General features: G+C 31.8%; 1 protein-coding gene across 1 annotated transcript in view; it reads left to right on the plus strand.

Annotated features, from left to right (window-relative positions):
- Sytbeta (Synaptotagmin beta) overlaps positions 1-16,712 on the plus strand; it is a 184,800-nt gene extending 168,088 nt beyond the window's left edge. Inside the window, exons 2-8 of the mRNA XM_065505093.1 lie at positions 11,199-11,414; positions 11,474-11,560; positions 11,624-12,029; positions 12,094-12,374; positions 12,439-12,588; positions 12,780-12,920; positions 16,533-16,712. Of these exons, the coding sequence (XP_065361165.1) occupies positions 11,199-11,414; positions 11,474-11,560; positions 11,624-12,029; positions 12,094-12,374; positions 12,439-12,588; positions 12,780-12,920; positions 16,533-16,679 (1,428 nt within the window). The 3' untranslated portion in view covers positions 16,680-16,712. The remainder of the gene's footprint in view (positions 1-11,198; positions 11,415-11,473; positions 11,561-11,623; positions 12,030-12,093; positions 12,375-12,438; positions 12,589-12,779; positions 12,921-16,532) is intronic.
- Positions 16,713-24,861: the final 8,149 nt, after the last annotated feature.

The raw sequence follows: 24,861 nt of genomic DNA on the forward strand, positions 1-24,861 counted from the left end.
CATCAGTCTGTCCCCACGTCCGTCTTCACATTTTATTGGCATTTTTTTTGTAGTTCCTTTTTTCTTTTTTTAGTGACAATTTTTTTTCACATTTTTTAATGTTTTCTATATAAAAATTCCTGGTATTTTTTTTGCAGTTTTTTTTTTTGTTTAAGTCTAAAATTGTTTAAAGGACTTCGTGTAATTGATCAATGTCCTGGTTTATTTTCAGGGTTTTTTTTTTTGTTACTTTGCTGTGAGATTTTGTTTTTGTTTCCATCCTAATTACAGAGTTTGTGCTTGTCATGGGGGGGAGTTTGTTTTTGGTGAAGATTATTTGAAGGTCAGTTTAGTTTTGTTTGAGTAACTGTTGCTAATTATGGTTTTTAGATAGTTGTAATAATAAATTGTGTAAAAGGCGTTTTAAGAGGATTATATATAAAAATTTTGGTAACAAAATTAAATTTTTAAAATAATTTTTAGGGGAATAAATAAACAGGATTCTTAAGCAGGATAGTCCAGAGAAATCATGGTTCTTTTACCTTAATAAAAAGCAAAACAAGTATTTGTGTTAAATTAAGATATATTTTGTATTTAGACTAAAACCCAAGTTTCTTCAGTAAAATACGTAGTCTTTAGTATAAGGCGTAGTCTTTAGTATAAGACGTAGTCTTTAGTATAAGACGTAGTCTTTAGTATAAGACGTAGTCTTTAGTATAAGACGTAGTCTTTAGTATAAGTCGTAGTCTTTAGTATAAGACGTAGTCTTTAGTATAAGACGTAGTCTTTAGTATAAGACGTAGTCTTTAGTATAAGACGTAGTGTTTAGTATAAGACGTAGTCTTTAGTATAAGACGTAGTCTTTAGTATAAGACGTAGTCTTTAGTATAAGACGTAGTCTTTAGTATAAGACGTAGTCTTTAGTATAAGACGTAGTCTTTAGTATAAGACGTAGTCTTTAGTATAAGACGTAGTCTTTAGTATAAGACGTAGTGTTTAGTATAAGACGTAGTCTTTAGTATAAGACGTAGTCTTTAGTATAAGACGTAGTCTTTAGTATAAGACGTAGTCTTTAGTATAAGACGTAGTGTTTAGTATAAGACGTAGTCTTTAGTATAAGACGTAGTCTTTAGTATAAGACGTAGTCTTTAGTATAAGACGTAGTCTTTAGTATAAGACGTAGTCTTTAGTATAAGACGTAGTCTTTAGTATAAGACGTAGTGTTTAGTATAAGACGTAGTCTTTAGTATAAGACGGTAGTCTTTAGAATAATACATAGTCTTTAGTCATCCCATATGTAAGTCCTGACGTCACTGTTTACAATTTCGAATTTCTCAGAACTTTGAAAATTTCCTTAAAATCTCTACTTAAAGTTAATGCACTCTGTTCTTCAATAGTTATGATTGATATTAATGTATCAAATTTTTTAATAGATTGTTCAAAATAAGTTGTAGTAAACTATTTCATAAATAGTAAATAGGTGAATGTAGAAAACTGTCAATATTGTAAATCCTTGTAATATATATTTATTATTTGTAAATTTAAAGTTAATCGTATTAAAGTTATAAACACCTATAAGTCAGTTTGAATAAAATCACAACAGTGATGCTATCTATGAATTTCATTTCACACCAATACCCAAAAACCTATTCATATTTACATGTTCAAATTACATTCATGAGCATGGCTACACATTTTTCGTGTAAATGACAATTTATTCATTCATTAGTTTTGTAACATTTTCATATATTTATCTGGCTATAGTTTTCGTAACTGTATTAGTTTGACATTTAGGTTCTTGTTCTGCTTTATCATTTTGGATCTCACTCTCATTCACTCTCTCCTCTAGTTGTCCTTGTATCTGTCTATTGTTGAAAGGTTAAATTTGCATATTTCTGTTGTATTCAAATTCTGTTGACAACTAGTAGGGCACAGTGGAGTAAGAGTTAATAAAGAGAACTCAAAAAAGTATTTAGTATAAGACTAATAGTCTTTAGTATAAGACTAATAGTCTTTAGTATAAGACTAATAGTCTTTAGTATAAGACTAATAGTCTTTAGTATAAGACTAATAGTCTTTAGTATAAGACTAATAGTCTTTAGTATAAGACTAATAGTCTTTAGTATAAGACTAATAGTCTTTAGTATAAGACTAATAGTCTTTAGTATAAGACTAATAGTCTTTAGTATAAGACTAATAGTCTTTAGTATAAGACTAATAGTCTTTAGTATAAGACTAATAGTCTTTAGTATAAGACTAATAGTCTTTAGTATAAGACTAATAGTCTTTAGTATAAGACTAATAGTCTTTAGTATAAGACTAATAGTCTTTAGTATAAGACTAATAGTCTTTAGTATAAGACTAATAGTCTTTAGTATAAGACTAATAGTCTTTAGTATAAGACTAATAGTCTTTAGCATAAGACTAATAGTCTTTAGTATAAGACTAATAGTCTTATTTTGTTTGTTACGTACATCTTTAGTATAAGGCTAATAGTCTTTAGTATAAGACTGTAGTCTTTAGTATAAGACTGTAGTCTTTAGTATAAGACTAATAGTCTTTAGTATAAGACTAATAGTCTTTAGTATAAGACTAATAGTCTTTAGTATAAGACTAATAGTCTTTAGTATAAGACTAATAGTCTTTAGTATAAGACTGTAGTCTTTAGTATAAGACTAATAGTCTTTAGTATAAGACTAATAGTCTTTAGTATAAGACTAATAGTCTTTAGTATAAGACTAATAGTCTTTAGTATAAAACTAATAGTCTTTAGTATAAAGACTGTATAGTCTTTAGTATAAAGACTGTATAGTCTTTAGTATAAAGACTGTATAGTCTTTAGTATAAAGACTGTATAGTCTTTAGTATAAAGACTGTATAGTCTTTAGTATAAAGACTGTATAGTCTTTAGTATAAAGACTGTATAGTCTTTAGTATAAAGACTGTATAGTCTTTAGTATAAAGACTGTATAGTCTTTAGTATAAAGACTGTATAGTCTTTAGTATAAAGACTGTATAGTCTTTAGTATAAAGACTGTATAGTCTTTAGTATAAAGACTGTATAGTCTTTAGTATAAAGACTGTATAGTCTTTAGTATAAAGACTGTATAGTCTTTAGTATAAAGACTTTATAGTCTTTAGTATAAAGACTGTATAGTCTTTAGTATAAAGACTGTATAGTCTTTAGTATAAAGACTGTATAGTCTTTAGTATAAAGACTGTATAGTCTTTAGTATAAAGACTGTATAGTTTTTAGTATAAAGACTGTATATTCTTTAGTATAAAGACTGTATAGTCTTTAGTATAAAGACTGTATAGTCTTTAGTATAAAGACTGTATAGTCTTTAGTATAAAGACTGTATAGTCTTTAGTATAAAGACTGTATAGTCTTTAGTATAAAGACTGTATAGTCTTTAGTATAAAGACTGTATAGTCTTTAGTATAAAGACTGTATAGTCTTTAGTATAAAGACTGTATAGTCTTTAGTATAAAGACTGTATAGTCTTTAGTATAAAGACTGTATAGTCTTTAGTATAAAGACTGTATAGTCTTTAGTATAAAGACTGTATAGTCTTTAGTATAAAGACTGTATAGTCTTTAGTATAAAGACTGTATAGTCTTTAGTATAAAGACTGTATAGTCTTTAGTATAAAGACTGTATAGTCTTTAGTATAAAGACTGTAGTCCTTAGTATAAAGACTGTAGTCTTAAGTATTAGACGTAGTGATAGAATAAGAATTGTGGAGATTTAAACAGTCCCACTGTCATTATTGTTATCAAAAGTCTTGTTCGACTTGTTGGTTTAACTTTGTAGTATTTGTATGTGTGATTTTGTAAATGTATATGTGTTAAATACAAGCATTATGTGTGTTTGTATAAGTTGTCACATTTGAAAGTACAATATTCAAATAATGTTTTAGTTGCTTTTGTTTTCATTTGATGATGACAACATTGAAATTGACAATGGTTGTTAAGGCGACAGGATGTTAATAAACGGAAATAGAAAATGTAAAATTTGTTTGTTTACGTACATGTGTGTGTGTGTCTGAGAGAGAGAGAGACTGTGTATGTATTGTTTGAAAAGTTACTAATTGGTTAGAGATTAAAACTACGGATTTAAAGATTACTAAAATAGGATTTGAAACAAAAACTATAGGAAGGCAAGACTAAAACGGAAGTCAACAGAGTAGGGATTGACTTTGTTGAAATTTATTTAAATTGTTGAGAAAATTTAATAACACTAGAGTCCAGACACAATATAATGACATCGTTTTAATCCTTAAAGCAGAAAGATTATTAATATTTTGTAGCTAAATTAACAAAGTCAAAATTCTGGGGTTAAATTATAAGCTGTAGTAAGCAGTTAGATTAAAATATTACTGCATTTGTTCTAAACTGACCTCTCTCAAACGTATTTTCTTTCTTTATAGCCTAGATTTTAATTTATTTGCCATTTTTTTTAAATTCCGCTCACAAATATCCTTAAGTTTTATTACAACGATTATTAACTGTTTTAGTTTTTTCTCCTCATTTCATTTCTACATTAGTTTGGTTCTTAAACAGTAATAAAAATAAAAATTCTACTTACATGAGAAATAAATAAAATCACAAGGAGAAAAATACCAAACTGTTAAATGAAATATTTGCTCAACATTCTTAGCCTTAATGTGGGTTAAAACTCCAAACGTAAACTGGGAAAAAAACAACGCAACAAACTGTCATTAAAAAGCCAGCACAATCTATATTTAATAAAGGAGAGTTAAAGTTGAGACGTTTTATAGACGTACAGACTTGATGGTGCCAATTTAATGGCTTGACCTACATCGTGCTAGAAATTTCTTAAAAAAAGAAATAAATAGAAGTAAATACATAAACAGCAAAGCCCAAAAACATAAAGAAAATTTATTAAAAAAGTTGTGAAAAAAAATAAAAATCCCAAAACATATTAAAAGTAAAAGGAAATAGAATAATAAGGAGAATGTTGAAAGTAACAATAAAGAGAAACGATTAAAATTTGTTGAGGCTTTGTTTCAATTATAATAAAGTTAAATTTTTAATAACTTTTCTAAAACTTGAATTTAATCTTTAACTTATATACTTTGCTGAATGTCATGTGTCCTATGTAAATTAAGGCACTTCCGAGCCACTTAGTTCTGCACATTGCCAGCTTTGGGCAGTCGCCGAAACCTCTGGCATGAAGTTCACAAAACATCCAGTAAAACTACATAGAGAAAACAGATTCGTAATGGCAACCGAATTTGTTGCCAATCGAATGATTCGGTTGCATACATAGAATTTTTCGGTTTTAGCAACTGAAAATCAATTGATAAAGAAGAACTTCAGTTGAAGCAACCAAATTTTTGTTACAAGTTCTAAAATTTTGTATCCACAACTGTAAAATTCGGTCACCAAGGCAGAATCATTCGATTGGCAACAAATTCGGTTGCCATTACGAATCTGTTTTCTCTGTGTACGTTTCCGCATACGAAAAAAAGTTCTGAAACGTAGCTTAAGTAGCTCAAGTCACTCTCTCCGAGCGATAGCAACAATTGAGATCTACATTTGGATAGAGTAATGAATCGTTTGGACTGTCTAAGTCCTTATAGATTACCCCAATATCGGGCAATTTCCTATTCAACCCAAGAACGAATACGTTCCATAGTGTATCCACGTTGGATGCCAAAGAACGATTCAGGACCTATGAACGAGCGTCGGTCGCCCCAGTTGGACAGACAATCAAAACGTTCATTATCAGCGTGACTTGCATGGCCAGGTACCCAGCACAAGAGTTCATTTAAGTATGTAAAGCAGTGTATAACAACACCAGAACTTACTTCATATGATGATAAGACTCTAAGAGTAGCCAGGCTATGCGACATAACAAATATCGTAGTATTCCTTAATCTCCTTCTTAAACATTTACTAGAGCGTATAAAGATGGTGTAAACCTTCGCCTGAAATATTAATGGAAATGTACCCTTTTGAAAATTGGGGCCATAAATACCAGCCCCAGTGTCACCATTAGCCTCACCCTTGGGGCATGGATAAGCATCTTGGTGACGCTTCACACCTTGATGTTATGTCTATGGAGCGAAACCGGAGCTCCGAGTTGCACGGACCTCATTCCTGCTAAGAATTTAATTTATTAAATTCGCAGCTGACTAGAGTCTTATCTAGTACCACGGGGATCCTATGACCCCAGGATATCGGTGCTGTAAAATCATTGGTGAGATCACTTCGGTGGTTTAAAACCCAAAGCGGGTAGAAGGAATGGTAAAAGGCTGTATCTTACTAAGTGCTGTTGCTGACTCAGGAAACATATGCGTTGTGCTCAGGAAACATATTGGGATAATAGCATTCTCGGTCGAGGTTAAAAGTGTGTGTTATAGTACGCTCACTTTGACTTTTATCGACTGGGAACTTTTGAAGTCAGAGACCTTTCATCGGACTAGATTATCAAGTCGGATGTTGCTGCTTTGATAATTGTACTGGGCTTGTTAGTTGACTAGCTAGCTACAGATGACAGGGATTAGATAGCCCAAACTCTCGAGCTAGGGGTTTGTGCTTTAATGTGTGCAGTAAATGTACAAGAACTTGCCAATTGAGTATTCCTTGCAAGTCACTCAATAGCGGTGATAGACGCATTGTTTCTACCCGGTGTTAAGACCACCGTGCCTTAGGCCATTGCGGCAGGTATCTACGTTAAACTTAGACACATCTGTCACCATTAGCCTGTTTGTAAGCTATACTTACACCCTTTCAGGAATAAGGACACTAAACTTCCTATGTAACACCAAAGTTGGTGACAGATACTGCAATACTAGGATCATTCCCAAAGATCCCTAGAATGGGCATGTCCCCAATCAGATCACCCGGCATTACACGGGATATCCCCGGTAATCTAGATGCACTCATATAAGCTTCCTCTATTATCAATATATGTGAGGGTGTGATGGGTAGATTGGGCAGGTCCTTATGGACCCAGTAATAGAAATACAGATGAGGCGATACACCTTATCAATTAATGATCTCGCAGTCATCTGTTCCACTTTATTCCAGTTAATTATCTTCGGTTTTAACCACGTTTTACAAAAAATTCGCTGGCAGGCATATATCTTACCTCTTTAGAAGACCCTATAAATGACTCATTGAATGTAGGCTCCATGAGTCTAATAACTCTTCATTTGGTAAATGGTACAAGTATTGTCTTGGCTGCGTTGATGGTCAATCTTCTTTCCAAGATCTATTTGGTGGTTATATTCAGAGCAGTCTGCATCCTGTCCGATATCCTTACGTCTTTCCACCCAGTAACAGGAATTACTAAGTCGTCGGGGTAACCATATGTACGGAATCCTAAGTTGTTAAGTTCTTTCAGAAGTTCATCGGTAATCAGAGTCCACAATAGAGGCGATAATACGCCACCTTGCTCGTATGGTTCTCGGTGATCCTCCCAAGTCTAACTAACCTTCGAGGACAGCATTTCTAAAATCCATTTTCTTATAATGTACAGAACCACTTTCCAATGCAGTGCAGATCAGCACCTATCGTCTTCTCGATTAGCGTCATCACATGATGAATGGCGTAGATTTACCAGGTTGATAAGCAAACTGGAAATGATGTATTAAATTCATCAAATGATAGGTATCCCTTATGTAAATATCGAGTAGTTTCTCCATCGTTTTCAAGAAAAACGAGCAGAGACTAATTGGTTTGTACGACTTTGGCAGATGTTCAGATTTGCCCCAAGCCTTAGGTATAAAGACCACTTGAACTTCTCACCAAGTTATTGGCACTTGACCAGCCAGTAGAATTGATTTAAAGATTCTCGAGAGTTGAGAATAATATCATCTCCTTTTTGTAGAAAGCATGGAAAAATTCCATTTTTTCCTGGAGATTTGAATCGGCTAAATTTAGATAACGACCACTTTATCCGCTGTAAAATAAAGATTCTGCCTACCAACCGACGATTACTTTTGGATATAGCAATTAAGGTTATATAAATTTCCATTCGCTGTTCAAGGATTGCAACGCCTTAACTAGGATGATGACGGTTATGCTTTAGTTCTCCTGACCCCTTGAGTTATATAGCTGACTTAGCAGAGATGCGTTGGCTTACAATAGGAGAGGAGATATTCATGGCTATTCCTGTTCTCAAAGTTTCGAAAATTATATAATTAAATTTAAAAAAATCTCATGTAAAAATTTATAATTAGAAACGCTGAGGAAATTACATACTATTGTTGTAATTATGCTTCCAAAAATACGGTGAATGGTGAAAGTGAGAACAGGAATAGCCCCCATTATCTTCAAATCATCATAAGGAGCGGAACTCATCCTGTCAGAAATTGAAAGATAGCTGGACTGTACCATGCAATGTATTGCGCGTTATGTTCCTAATAGGCTCATAGAGCCCTTCACATTCGTATCTGTGGACAACGAGAGCTCGTGTACTAATTCGATCATTGCCAGATTAACCCCAATCTCTTTGGCTAATGATACTAGTGAGCCAAAGGCTGATTCCATGAGTTCTCTTATCATAGTTTCAGCATGTCATCATCCTATATAACTGTCTTGGTACAACTTCTACTGAGCTTGAAATTATTATATTCACGACAAGATTCCTCATTATTTGAGATATAAGTATGTATCTCCTTTTATACCTGTCAAAAATCTCTTGCTACAAATTGTCTTGATTTTCAATTTCCGTGTTCGTTGATGCGTTCGTGAGTTACTTAAGACATGGAGTTTTTTTTGTTTCGAAAAAGTTTTGCTTTACTTCTTTAATTAGAAAAAAAGTACCGCTAAAGCACATAGATTGGTCATCAAAGCTTATGGTGAATGTGTTCCATCGGTTTCAAAGTGCGAGAGATGGTTTGTGCAGTTCGGAAGTGGTGATTTTGACACGGAAGACAAAGATCTCCAGGGCAGCCAAAAAAGTTAAAAGACCAAGAATTGGAGCCATTACTCCATGAAGATTGTTGTAAAACTCAACAAGAGCTTGCTAAATCATTGGGAGCTACTCAAGCTGATACGTTTGCGAGTCGCAGGTTTCATCCTAAAGCAAGGAAATTGGGTACCATGCGAATTGAAGCTAGGAGACGTTGAAAGACGATTTTTCATGTCCGAAATGACGGTGGAACGCTATAAAAGAAAATCACTTTTGAACCTAATTACGATAACCCGGATACATTACGATATCCGAATTGACACCAAAGCCAAATATCCATGGCGCTAAGGTAATGCTCTGTATTTGTTGGGAGCAAAAGGTCCTATCTATTATAAGCTGCTGAAATCTGACCAGACCATCACAGGGAACCGGTACCGAACGCAACCGCTTCGCTTGATGCGAGTATCATGACAACACTCGGCTACATGTTACAATACCTGTTAAAAACTGTTTAGAATGAAGTGGTTGGAAAGTTTCGCCTCACCCGCCTTATAGCCCGGAACTTGCACCGACTGACTACTATTTGTTTCAATCGATGCAGAACGCTCACTCTGGGATATGCTTCACTGTGGAACAGAGTATCCGAAATTGGCTTGTTTAGTTATTGGCCTCAAAAGATGAGCAGTTCTTTTGTCTCGGAATCGATATATTACAAGAAAGATGGGAAAAGATCATAGCTAACAATGGCCAATACTTTGAATAAATTTATATTGTTACGAATTTACACTAGCAATTTGAATTTAACGTTCGATAGCAACTACCAGCAACATTCATCGTGTTTATAAACATATTTCCATCAGTAGCAACTTATACTTATCAACAATGTTGATAGCATGCGGTTGTTAGCATTGTTTGAACATTAACTTCGAAAGCTCTAGAATTCGAATATAGTAGTTGTCCGTTAAGATCGTTGTAGAATGTTCACGAGAGATGGCGTGTGTATAAATAGTGGCAGAGTTTGCAGTTGTTGTTAGTTCATGATAGACGATGTGTAAATAAACATCAATTGTGTGCCTTAAAGTCTGCTGTATTTTCCAGTGAATTCGTGTACATTATAAAGTGTGTCTGTATTTCTGGGAATTTCTAAAGGTGTATAAAAACACAGAGTGACTACTTAATTCTGTTGTTGTTGTACATTTGAATAAATAAAGAGTTGTTACAATTTTTAAACTATTAAACGGCTTTTATTTGCAATCAAAAGTAAACGATTTATTTAAAGGAAATAAACCCCCAGTGTTAAAAGGTAAAAACATAACAATATTATACAAATGATTCAAAATAAATGATAAAAATCATAAAAAATTCAGCATTTATAAGTCACAGACCCTATTATATCTTAATTTAAAACTGATCCTTAAAAGTTTAAGGACATCCTTATAATCTCTTAAAATGCTACAGTGTATGTGTAATTGGATGACTGTATATGAAGGTAAAATATGGTCATGAAGCCACAAATACAACAAGAAGTTTATGCAAATATATGCTTAAATGTCCTACGAAACCACAAACCAGGCATTAGTTACAATTTGTTACAGACAGGAAGGGTTTTGGTATTTAAATTTATACTTCGAGGACAAAGATGAAAAGCTTTTTTGGAAAATATAAGTAAATTACTTAAATTTTAAATAAAAAAAATAAAATTTAATCAACAGTTCACTTTATAAACTTTAACACCAAATAATTTAAGCAAAACCAAAAAAAATCTTAATGTTTTTTAAAAAATAAAATACAATCCTTTCAAAACATACAACATTTTGTGTAAGAATCTTACCAGTGTTCAAAACATTGTAATTTGTCAAAATATTTTCACAAATAATGAGCGGTTTGGGACCGGCGGCATGTTGGCTCGCCCACAAACGCATCGAATCATGGTCACGCATGGCCAAAGAACGGGTGGGTGCTGTGCGTAAAGTAACATTAGATCGTAATTCGGAAGATATGCCAACGACATCCAATAGCACGAATAATGCCAGTGCTGCTGTCAATGCGGCGGCGACAGCAGCAGCCAATACAACGGGATCAAATACATCTCAAACACCGCCGTTATCACAGCCAATGACACCGCCGCCATCGGCGTCCTCGATAACTTCGAATACGAGCGGTATTGGTAGTGTGACGGATAGTTATGATTTGCATACAGATTCGGAACAGGTGAAGTATTTATTAAGAAAAAAGAAAACAGAACAAAACCCTTTCTCTTTTTATCTAAACTAAACTATTTGCTAAAGCTGTTTTAAATTATTTCATAATTTGTTTGCTACTTTCTTTGCAGGAGGTTAATTTTACCAGAGAATCCCAACCAATACAACCTCAATCGCAACAAGGTTCTACACATACCGTAAATGCAGATGTTTTACGTGGCCCGGCCGATGTTTTACACAGTCCCTTGCATTTGCATCATCAGTCCAGATCATTTCCACCGAGACTACAAAGAACGCCTTCAATATCAAGCCAATCCAGTGTAGATAGTGCCCCATCTAGGCAATCAGTAGGTTAATTTAAAGTTTCATATTTTAATTTCTTGCTAAATTTTTATTTTATTTGCAGTGTCATCGTGGCTCCTCGCCACAAATTCGTACCTTTGGTCCTGATGGCCGCAGTTCTTTGCCCACCGAATCGGTGTTCCCTTATTATGTAAATTATTAAAAACTCCATTGATTTGGTCACGCCCTTAATAATTTTATTTATATTCCTCAGTTATCACGTACTCCTAGTCCTATGCGCACCATTTCCTTGGATGCCCGCACTGCCAGTCAAGTGGCAGCCGAAGTGGCTGATTTGCGCAACTCCAGTCCCTCGCAAAATAGTTTGGCCTCTCTGTCCAGTGTTTCAAATGCTCCTCTCTCCCCCCACTCACCACACTCGTCGAAGCATGGCAATAGATGTATTTCACCACTCCTAATACCACCACGAATACAGCCCAATGTTGATCCTACCATGGGACCTGCTTCGCCCTTGGGCGCCATACAACCCGATTTATATCGGGGACCCGATGGTCCCATTTATTTAAATGCTCCTGAAAATAGTCCGGCATTGGGTCGTTTACATTTAAGAGTTAAATACGATTATCATTTGTTCGATTTGACAGTGCACTTGATTGAAGGTGAGACTTTGTAGGAAAATCTAATTGTAATTTCAATAATTATAAGTTTTACTTCTGTCAATAGCTCACAATTTGTGCCCCATTGAGGAAGGCGGTTTCCGAGATCCCTATGTACGCTTGCTATTAGAACCTGAGGTGGATAAACGCAAACGCCAGACTCTTATTCATCGTGGCGAAACGAATCCCTATTTTGATCAACATTTTAAATTTCCGGTTTCACGCGATCAATTGCCGGGCAAAGAATTGGTTTTACAAGTTCTCGACTATGATCGCTATTCACACAATGACATCATAGGTGAAGTACGCATAAGTATTGATGAAATGGAATTGTCGAAATCAGTGGAGGTAGTATATCTAGTATCTCAAGTCTTTTAATCTTTTTATATAACCTTGACTATTTCCATTACAGATCTGGGGAGATTTATTGCGCACCAAAAAGCCACCAGAAGACCGCCCTGAACTGTTATGTTCTTTGAACTATTTACCCCAAGCCGAACGTTTAACTGTGGTGATAATGAAGGCCAAGAACTTGGATACAATACAAGAAACTTATGTCAAGGTATGTAAATTATTCAGCCCAATTTTGAATAAAAAAATTCCCCTGGAGTTTGTTCCCCGGGAGTTTGTTCCCATTGAACTTGAATAGGAAAAATGTGAAAAGGGAAAAAACTCCCTGGGAATTTTTATTCATAATTGGGCTGATTGAGTAACGTGTGAGTATTATGGCATTAATTTTTGTTTTATTTTCAGTTATATTTAATACAAAATGGCAAACGTGTTAAGAAACGCAAGACCAGCATTAGTAAATCAGAGGATGCTACCAATCCCACTTGGAATGAACCATTTACTTTCAATTTACAATCATCATATTTGCACAATGCAGCCATAGAGGTAAGTATAGGCAGAAAAAGATGTTAATTTTATGAAATATTTAAAAAATAGTTAGAAATTATTGCTTTGTGTGAAAGCCAGGGAAGGAGTTACAAAGAAACATTACAAACTGAAGATTGGGATTACTGTTTTTTAATTATACAGTAGTTCCACGATTATCGGACTTTCCATAATGCAGCAGATCCCTCTTCCTCTTTCCATCTTTCTTGTTGATAACTTGGGACAAAAATTACCTTTTCCCATCTTTCTGGAATCATATGGATTCCAAGCCAAACGAACTGCTCATCTTTTGAGGCCAAGAATGAATCACGCCAATTTCGGATATTCTGTTCTGAAGTGAAGCGTATCCCAGAGAGAGCGTTCTGCATCGTTCATTTATGGATGAATAGGTACGCCAACAAACAAAATTGTCGATTTTGAGACGATACTAATCCTTATGAGATATAAGAGCTTTCAATACATCCCGAAAAAGTCACTGTTTCGTGTTGATTTTGTTCTGGAGGAGTCATCGGTCCATATTTCTTTAAGAACGACGGTGACCTGGCCATCACCGTCAACGAGCACTATAGTTCGATGATTACCAACTTCTTGTGGCCAAAGACACGCGGTTTCTAAAGGACTTCGCTACGTACCACACAGCTCATGCCATATTGAACATTCTGCACGAGAGATTTGATGTCATGGTCATAACATGTGGAGGTGATGTGGACTTGCCAACGAGATCATGCGATTTGACCCCGTCTGAACTAATTTCTAGAAAACTCCAAAAACTTTAGAATCATAATAGCGTTCTATATAATCGTTTCCAGAAGCAATTGCGAGATCACTTGTTCCAAGGCAGCTATTAAAGAATCTGAATTGCATACGTTCGACAATTAGTGCTCCTACGAATGTCCCCTTCGCGTAGAACTTTGTATGCATCTCTGATCATCAATATCTCAATCTGAAAGACACTAGGCTTATTTAGAAGACGTTTGAGAACTTTAATCCTACTTTATTATAGAAGACTCCATATCCTCTTATCATGTTACCTTCCTCCATTCTCATCTGGGAGGAATAAGTACTTTAAACACCCCATTAATGTCTGCAAGAGAAATTATGTATTCACAGTACTGAGCTGATAGGCAATGGTAGTCTGAGACTTGGTCTTTGAAGCAGTCATGTTTTGCTCGAGTAAAATACTTATCCAATCTATGTGGCTCAGATGCAAAAAATTCCCAAAGCATAGTTCATGATATCGTTAATCACATCCCGAAACTTTCCCGTAACCATTAATACCACATCAACCAACAGCATAAATTCCCAATTTTTCCAAATCAAGAAGAATCGAGTTAACACCACACCTTGGTGTTACTTGCGTAATTCTTGAGTTTATAGAAGAGAGAAAGAAAAAGAGGAAAATCGTTCCAATCTCCTCTCCTAAATCTTCTACAAACTCAAGACCTAGACGTGGAACACCAAGGTGGTATGATCTCTACTATAATATGGCTGATCGTAATCTAACATTAAATCAGCTCTAATATTTTTTGAAATCTCGCTGTTCCCAATACTTAGTGATAACTGTCATCGTTTATTGTTTACATTCTTACAATCTCATGAAAATAAGTATCCGTTGATTGACTCTGTGAGGAGCTTTCCAGTCTTTCGGAATCTTGAGACTTCTATTATCATTCGTAAATGGAACATATTTGAAATAGTGGTGGCATTTATATATTTTATGCAATAATGGATCTCTTTGCCTTCTGCAAGATCTGTGCAAGAATGTTTCAGGAGAGATATGTGACTCACTGTGGTGCAATCAAATTCCGCAACGTCCAGAAGATGATTCGGGACAGGAGATATCAATCCGTTGGATTGGTGTGGCCATGGGCCAGAACCTTGCAAAGTCTTTCTATTCTAAATATATGTTGATGGCTTTCTTGTAGTCATTGGGCCAAACAGGGAAAGGTGGACTTTATGGACAATGTGGAATGCTCTCTGGATCAGTAATATTAGTCTGGTGAATATATACTTTCGTGAAACTCCTTTTAACGTAACCTACATAACTTGGTATGCCAAAAATTCCTACAATGATATGCTGGCAAAACTATTGAACGGGATCAATGAGTTTCCCGTATATTTTAGCCAACAAAATCGGACAGTTGATGAATTGTTTTATGTTAACATGGAGTGAGTCAAGAAAATCCATGCTACTTCACATTTTTGGAATTTAAATGAATTTATGGGCATTTTCTGAAAATCTTTTCACTAAGAATTTCTTGGTTGTAATCTTTTTGGAGCAGATTTTCCAAATATGCTTAAACCTTAAATGCATGATTTTTACTTTTATTTTTCTATAGAGTATCAAATATTTAGTTGATTTTAATCTGAATTAGTATCAAGCTTATATTCGTCTAAAATTAAGTGGTACTGGAATGTAGACAATTGGCAACAACATGCATTAAAGGGTTAAACTCTGACAAGTTAAAGGACGTCTTGCGAGTGTTCTTCATTTTACTTTTCAAAAACCTCCAATATTGACCATTCCAGATATTTTAGTAATTATTTGATGTATGACTTAAAAATGCGGGATTTCTTCAAATATTTTATTCAAAGTTTTGGCCATTGTAAGCTATGACTTTTTCCTATAATTCTGGCAACATATGGATTCCGAGTAAAAGAGCTGCTCATTTGTTCACTACAAGAACGAATCAAGCCAATATCGGATACTCTGTTCCAAAGTAAAGCTTATCCCAGAGAGAGCGTTCTGCATCGATCGAAACAAATAGTAGTCGGAGACTATAAAGCGGGTGAAGCAAAATTTCACAATCCCTTCATTCTAAATACTTTTTAACAGGTATTGCAACATGTGCTCGAGCGCTTTCATGATGGAATATTACGGTTTCATGTCTGGGCATTTTTCTGCCAATGCTCGCTTCAAACGAATCAGTTGAGTTCGGTACAGGTTCCCTGTGTTGGTCTGGCCAGATTTCAGCAGCTCATAATATATAGGACCCTTTTGGTTCCACCAAATACAGAGCTTTACCTTAGCCCCATTATTATTTGGCTTTGGTGTCGATTTGACTGGTTGGCAGGGCTTCACATTCGATCTCCTACGATTCAGGTTATCGTAGTGAAACCATTTTTCTGTGCAAAAATTAATTATATAGGTTTCAGACATACAAAATCGTTTTTGAAGGACTCTCAGCTTCATTTCGTTTGATACAAATTTTGCCTGCTTTTGGATGCATCCTGCTTTTTTTAAGCACTTGTTGAATTTAACAACAATATTCATGGAGTAATGCCGCCATTTCTTGGTTTTCAAACTTTTGTTGGCTTGCATTGGCGATCTTTGTCTTCTGTTTCACAATGAACCCAACAAAGCATCTCTCGCACATTGAATCCAATGAAACACGATTCACCATAAGCTTTGGTGAGCAATCGTTAAGCGTCAGTGTCACCTCAGAAGTAAAGCAAAACCTCCCTTATATGACGCTTTGTTGATACAAAATTCGACATTTTCCAAGCAAAATGCCTTGATGTGTGAAGTCATTTATAGAATTTACTATTAGTTTTACTTAAATATATATTTTACATGATACTAATGCATAATTACTTAATTTATTTCCTTAGATCTATGTCGTGTCAGTGGGTGGCGAGACCCAGGAAATCGGCAGTATTGGTTTGGGTCCCCAGGAAAGCGGTACCGGTTGCCAACATTGGCATGACATGATAAATAATGCCCGTAAACCGACAGCCATGTGGCATTATGTGCGTTAATACAGTTTTAATTAAATAAAATATACGAGTATATACAAAACTAAATATATAATATAATAATATACATATATATAAACTATAAATAAATAAATATTTACATAAAGTAAACAAATTATACATACCAAAGTAAAAAAAATAACAAAGTAAATTATATATATATTATATACATACAGAAATAAATAATTTAAAATTAAGTTAAAACTAACAAAACTTACAAATAACAAAATCAGAAATTACATTACAAAACCAAGAAAAGAAAAAGTTTCAAATCATATATAATAATTGAAATTACTTTAAAATACCAAGGCAAAACTCTATTGAAAAATTCAAATCAAAATTTACAAGATTTTTTTTTTTGGAAAGGAACAAAACAGAAACCAAATAACAAAAATCTAATATATTTTTTTGGAAATAAATATAACAAAAGGATATATACACCAATTTTAACAGATAATCTTGAATCTCGATTTTTACAAAACCAATAGTTAACAGTCAAAGTACTTGTTAAACATGAGTACTTGAAATAATTATGTAAAATAACGGGTACTTAATAACCAGAGTTGCATACACTTCAACCTAAAATTCAAATGTCATTTCTAAAACGTCAAATGTGTCAAAAATTATTATGATTTTTATTAATCCCTTAAGAATCCCTTAACAGCTCATAAAGCAAATTGTTCTTTTGTCATAAGAAGCCAGAAACGAACAACCCAACTGCAGCACACTTGACATTAGAGTAACAGAATTGTCAACAAAATTGTGAATTTTTTGTTCTCTAACATAATAATTGTCATAATTTTGTTTTGTATTTCTTATAAATAGTTAATGGATTGATATGTTAATGGCTCTTTTCTTTCCCAAACACAAAATTTCAATACAAAAAACATACTTAAGTATTTTTTTTTTTTTTTGCTTATAATTGATGCTGTTTTTTTTTTTGTCATGATTCCCTCAAAAAAAACTTCAAGTACCCTCAATCATTTGCCCAGGATTATCACAAAGCATAAAGTCTTAAAGACGTCAGCAGTTGACGATGTCTGACGTTTGTCGTCAATCATATAAAATTCAAACACACCCTTTTCAACGCCTTTGATTTAGCAAACGTTGAAATGTTTGTAAAGTTGACAAATATTTATTGTGTCTTATTCTGCGTAATAAGATTATTTAGGTACTTAGTAATGTTTTTTTTACAAAGGGTGCTGAATGTAATCGAAAAATGTCCTGCAGGATGTATGTTTAGGAATGTTTGTGGTATGTTGTTGAGAATGAAAGGATTATTGTATTGGATAATATGCAAAAATCCCTAGTATTTCTTTAGATCTCTTTTTGGACTTTAAATACTTTAGTAGGTTCTCTTTGTATTGATTTTAAATAAAAATCTTAAGGCTTGGATCCCTAATAACTACCTTTTAGAACAGCTGGAACTAAACAACTAAGAGAGCTATATTCGTGCCGAATCTTAAAAGAGGATATCTTCAACAAATTATACTATTTTTAAAATTCTTGAAAAACAAAATTACTGAAAAAAAAATTTGGATGAAAAAAAAACTAGGGTTAAACAAGTAAGAGTGCTATATTCGGCTATGCCGAATCTTATATACCCTTCACCAAATTATACTTCAAAATTTTAAATATTTTTAGGTAAACAAAATTTAATTTTTTTTAGTTGTTTTTTCATTTTTTGAAAAAAAAATTTTCGATTGTTATTTAAAATTTTTTTTTTTTAAATTTTAAAAATTTTTTTTGGTTTTTTAAATTTTAAAAATTTTTTTTTGGTTTTTTAAATTTTAAAAAATTTTTTTTTGGTTTTTAAAATTTTTTTTTTTTTGAAAAAAAAAAATTCGAGTTAAAATTTTTTTTCCCGATTTTGACCCATTGTAGGTCCAACTTACTATGGTCTTATATACATCGTTGCAATGGACTTTGAAATATCTATCATTAGATATCCATATTAATGACTTAGTAATCCAGATATAGATAAAAAAAATAGGACAAAAATCGAGGTTTTCCCGGTTTTTTACTTATATCTCAGCCATTTGTGGGACGATTTTGTCGATTTTAAAAAAACAATGGACTTTGCAATATCTATCATTAGATATCCATATTGTATATTAATGACTTAGTAATCCAGATATAAATCAAAAATAGGCCAAAAATCTAAGTTGTTCCGGTGTTTTCCTTACATCTCAGCCATTTGTGGGCCGATTTTCTCGATTTTAAATAGCAACCGAGCCGGAAGAATTCCCGATATATTGATGTCGGGAAAGTTGATTTCAACATACAGACGGACAGATGGACATGGCTATATCTACTTCGCTTTCTATAACGATCCAGAATGTTTATACTTTGTGGGGTCGCAAATGAAAAATGTAGAAATTAAAATCGGCCAACAAATGTCTGAGATATAAGGAAAAAACCAGGACAACCTCGATTTTTTTTACCTATTTTTGACCTATATTTGGATTACTAAGTCATTATGGATATCTAATGATAGATATTTCAAAGACCTTTGCAACGACGTATATAAGACCATAGTAAGTTGGACCTACACTGGGTCAAAATCGGAAAAAAAACTAAATTTTTTTTTTTAAATTTAAAAAACAATTTCGAAAAAAAAAGATTAAAAAACAATTTCCAAAAAAATGTAAATTTTGTTTACCTAAAAATATTTAAAATAAAGTATAATTTAGTGAAGAGTATATAAGGTTCGGCACAGCCGAATATAGCGCTCTTACTTGTTTTTTTTTTTTTTTCATTTCAATATTTAAAATTTTTTTTTTTAAAAAAGTTTTTTTTTTATTTTTTAAAATTGTAGGCCGATTTTCTAGATTTTAAATAGCAACCGAACCGGAACTTAAACGTATATATTGATGCATAAACCGTGTATGTAAGTCATTCGGGGGCTACGTAAAGGTTTTTATGGAATGAGGTGGTTAGTTTATTAACCACCCTGGCGGTTGGCATTAATAATAATAATAATTTGTTTGAAAGCTAATCATTTTGAATAAATCTTCTAATCAAGACAAATGAAATAGCTGTGTAGGTGAGACATTATCCAATTATATTATATCATTTGGTATACCGCCCACCGCCTGTGTATCACCCGGCTCTACCAGTCGAAAATTTGTTCCACATTTTGCTCCACCACAGCACTTTAGCTAGATAAGTCACTAACAGAAGTATGAACCAAATTTAATAGAGGTATGTCATCATCCGAAGCAAAAACACCATTAATTTTTGACTGGAGCCCCGAAGGACCATCAGATCGGTTTGCTCCTCATAATTCTCTTCTTCGTCGGCTTCAAGACAGCAGTCACTTTCATCATCTGAAGGTATAACTTCAAACGACACGCGGAATCCTTACAAAATAACATAAAATTATGTAGAGAAGCATATATTTCAGCCATGGTGGTTAGTAATCTAACCACTATATAACTTAAGTTATTTATCAAAGAGTAAAATACAAAATATTACTTTGTTAGCACAAGACAACCAAAGAAACACAAACTAACAAAGTAACACTGAATTCGATGTACAATAAACCATCTGAGGGGATAGACCCTTAGAGAAACTGCGGTTTACAATATTTTCAGAGCACCCAGCCAGCAAAGTTTTGCTAAAAACATAAACAATGACTTCAAAATATGTAATTGTTTAGCAAAATGCCAATAGATGCCTGTAAAAAATGTTTTAAAGTTTCTAGAAAAGGTGGTTAGAAAAGTGACCAATGTGGTCCTCATTGCAATTCAAAGCTATTTCGATATTTGTAAGCTATTAAATTTTTTTTTTCATTTTATTTTTCTTTAATGAATCTTTCTTTTTCGAAATTCACAATAAGTATTTAAATCTTAACCTAAACTAAAACTAAGGTTGATATTGTCACTGCAATATCCAATATAAGTGTTTGATGAATTGATTATCTAGCCAGATCCAGTGTTTTCATTCGTTTGTATGCAATGGGATTTGGTTGATCCAGTAGTTTAAACTGGATAGTTTGATTTCCTCGCGTATTATGGGAACATTGAGCTCCCTATGGATGTTACTATTGTGAATGTACCATGGGGCACCTAACAGCTTTCTTTGCAATTTTGCAACGTTAGATGAGGATTCTATTCCCCAAAACTGAATGCTGACTGTCTTGTACAAAAGTACTTTGTATGTTGAAATCAACTTTCCGTAGCCCCTAAATAACTTAACGGTTCGGTTGATCAACAAAACCGACCCACAAATGGCTGAGATATAAGGAAAAAGCCGGGAAACGTAGATTGTTGCCCTATTTATGATCTATATCTGGATTACTAAGTCATTAATATAGACAATATGGATATCTAATGATAGATATTTTAAAGTCCACGATGTATATCGGTCAAAATCGGGAAAAATATTTTTTAACCCGAATTTTTAAAAAATTTAAAAAAAAAATTTGGAAAAAACTTTTTTAAAAAAAAATTAAAAAACAATTTCGAAAAGAAAAAAATTTAAAAAATTAAAATTTTGTTTACACAAAAATATTTAAAAAAAAATATTTTTAAGTATAATTTGGTGAAGGGTATCTAAGATTCGGCACAGCCGAATATAGCTCTCTTTCTTGTTTTTTATCATAGTGTTGTAGTTAAAACTTTATTTCCCGTTAAAACTTTATAAAAAACATCGAAAAATATCCTTCAATATCTAAATGATGCATGTCCCAGCTTAATTTGGAATTTTTTAGCAAAGACACACACCATTTAACGACTAATGATCCCTCAAATTGGGCATACAAATAAAGGGATATTTTGTGAAATTCAAATAAGATTTTATTGAATAAATTATAGATTTTCAAATCAGATTTATATGAATATTCAGGATATAAAAGGAAAAGGATATTAAATTATATGAGTCACGTTTAAAGAAAAAAATTACTAAATTTGCAATATTTGTGCAAATCTCTGAAGCATATGAAAAAATGTATTTACTTGTATTTTGACAGCAGAAAACAAATAAAGGACACCTAATACTAGTAACTAAAGAATAAAAAATTTTAAGTATTTGTTTCTAAAAAAGTATGTATGAGTACTTTCAATGGTACTTTTTTACTTTTATCAGCTATGTGATAAAATTTGTTACATTTTAAAGCTTTAAGAGATTTTCTTACAAAATAATAAAGAAACAATACATAAAGAACAAAAAGTACATACCTAATTTGGTACTTTTATGTAAAACAGTTTGAGCAATTCTGTGTTGATGTTCTTCACGCCTTGTTCTTTACCATTCTTGAGTGCTTTTATAGCATTAACTATTTCAGTCTCTCCTGAGCAGGCCGTATTTATGTCCATGAAATTATTTTATTAAATGAACCATAATCAAAGAGTACATTTAAAAACAGCACAGAAGAATGTAAAATCTAAAGGTGCTTAAAGGATACTTCTGGTAATTCGTTGTGAATATTATTTAAAAAAATATGCCGAAGGAACCAAAATCAAAAAATACTTTTTTAAAATTTTGGTACTTTTTTGTAAAACATTTAAATTTTGAATTTTATTCATTAAATCTTCAGCTTAAATTTATAAAATCATAAAACTACTGATAAATATGAAACTTTTAAAGGATTAAAATGAAAAGGGAACCAAAATCAAAAAGCACCTTTAAAAACAGCACAGAAGAATGTAAAAATCTAAAGGTATTTAAGGGTAACTTCTGGTAATTCGTTGAACATTTTTAAATGTTTTTTTCTTTTAAAATGTTTCTTCCTCCCGAAGGAACCAAAATCAAAAAAGTACCTTTTATAATTTTGGTACTTTTCTGTAAAACATTCATAAATTTATAATTTTATTCATTAAATCTTTAGCTTAAATTTGTTAAATCATATAATTTCTGTTAAATATGAAACTTTAAAATGATTTAAATGAAAAAGGTACCAAAATCAAAAAGTACTATTTTTTTAATTTTGGTACTTTTTTGTAAAACATTTAAATTTTTTATTTTATTCATTAAATCTTTAGCTTAAATTCGTTAGATCATAAAATTTCTGTTAAATATGAAACTTTTAAAGGATTTAAATGAAAAGGGAGCCAAAATCAAAAAGGTACTTTTTGAAAACATCAAGAATGTAAAAATCTAAAGGTATTGAAAGGAAACTTCTGCTAATTCGTTGTAAATTATGGAAATTTGGAAATGTTTATGAAATCATTTTATTTAAAAAACATTAAGTTTCCTCCCTTAGGAAGCAAAATCAAAAAAGTACTTTTTTGTAATTTTGGTACTTTTTTGTAAAACATTTAAATTTTTAATTTTTTTCATTAAATCTTTAGCTTAAATTTGTTAAATCATAAATTTTCTGTTAAATATTAAACTTTTAAAGGATTTAAAGGAAAAAGGAACTAAAATCAAAAAGTACTTTTTCTTAAATTTTAGTTAAATTATATAATTTATGATAAATATAAAGTTTCATATTTCATAGAGGATTTAAATGAAAAAGGAACCAAATTAAAAAAGTACCTTTATAATTATCACAGAAGAATGTACAAATCTAAAGGTACTTAAGGGAACTTCTGGTAATTCTTTGAAAATTTGGAAACATTTCTTTCTTTTGAAATGTTTCTTCATCCCGAAGGAACCAAAATCAAAAAGTACTTTGTTACAATTTTGGTACTTTTTTGTAAAACATTTAAATTTTTAATTTTATTCATTAAATCTTTAGCTTAAATTTTGTTGAATCATTAAATTTCTTCTAAATACGAAACTTTTAGAAGATTTAAATGAAAAAGGAAGCAAAATCAAAAAGTACTATTTTTAAATTTTGGTACTTTTTTATAAAACATTAAATTTGGTATTTTATTCATTAAATCTTTAGCTTAAACTTCTTAAATCATACAATTTCTGTTAAATATGAAACTTTTAAAAGATTTAAATGAAAAAGAAACCAAAATCAAAAAGTACCTTGAAAAACATCACAGAAGAAGATAAAAATGTATAGGTACTTAAGGGAACTTCTGGTAATTCGTAGTAAATTATGAAAATTTCTTTCTTTCTTTTGAAATGTTTCTTCCTCCCGAAGGAACCAAAATCAAAAAGTACTTTTTTATAATTTTGGTACTTTTTTCTAAAACATTTAAATTTTGAATTTTATTCAATAAAACTTTTAGCTTAAATTTGTTGAATCATTAAATTTCTTCTAAATATGAAACTTTTAGAAAATTTAAATGAAAAAGGAACCAAAATCAAAAAAGTACATTTTACAATTTTTGTACTTTGTACTTTTTTAGCTTAAATTTTAGTTAAATTATAAAATGTCTGTTAAATATGAAACATTTGAATGAAAAAGGAGCCAAAATCGAAAAGTACTTTTTTAAAATTTTGGTACTTTTTTGTAAAACATTTAAATATTGAATTTTATTCAATAAATCATTAGCTTAAATTTTGGTTAAATTATAAAATGTCTGTTAAATATGAAAATTTTAGATAATTTAAATGAAAAAGAAATCAAAATCAAAAAGTACTTTTTTACAATTTTGGTACTTTTTTGCAAAACATTTAAATTTTGAATTTTATTCATTTGTTTAATTTAAATTTGTTAAATCATAAAATTTCTATTAAATAAGAAACTTTTAGAAGATTTAAATGAAAAATTTATTTAATTAGTACCTTTTGCATCTTTTGGTACTTTTTCCAAACTAACAAATTCAAATATAAAGGAATTATTTTATATACTTTTGTATGCAACCAATTCATTAGAAAGTTTACAATTTATTCTATTAACATTACAATTAATCACAATATCAACATTATTTTCTTAAAACAAATTTACTTTAATAAACTAAATGTTCCTTGTAAAACTTAACTGAAAATAACGTCCTTTTTGAACAAAAACAAACAAATAAAAAACACTTAAAACTAACTAGAATAAAACAATGAAAAATACACCAAATTCTAGAGAAAATAAAAACTTTTATTTAATTATAAGATTATTTTAAAAACTAATTATTATAAAAAACAAATTACTATTTTAAGTAATTTCGTGTAAAATAAATATTTAAAGCCTATAATGATGATGTGTTAATAATGACTTTAAATCGAAATTCTATAATGGAAAACAAAGGTTTCAAAAGCAAACTTAATAGCAAAAGAAAAACGCAGCAAATGGGAGAGATTTTAAGCAAAATTTAAGTTTCCACATAAAAGGACTTTAACAGCTCATTACCGG

This window comes from Calliphora vicina, chromosome 3 (genome assembly GCF_958450345.1).
Source record: "Calliphora vicina chromosome 3, idCalVici1.1, whole genome shotgun sequence".
Classification (NCBI taxonomy): Eukaryota; Metazoa; Arthropoda; class Insecta; order Diptera; family Calliphoridae; genus Calliphora; species Calliphora vicina.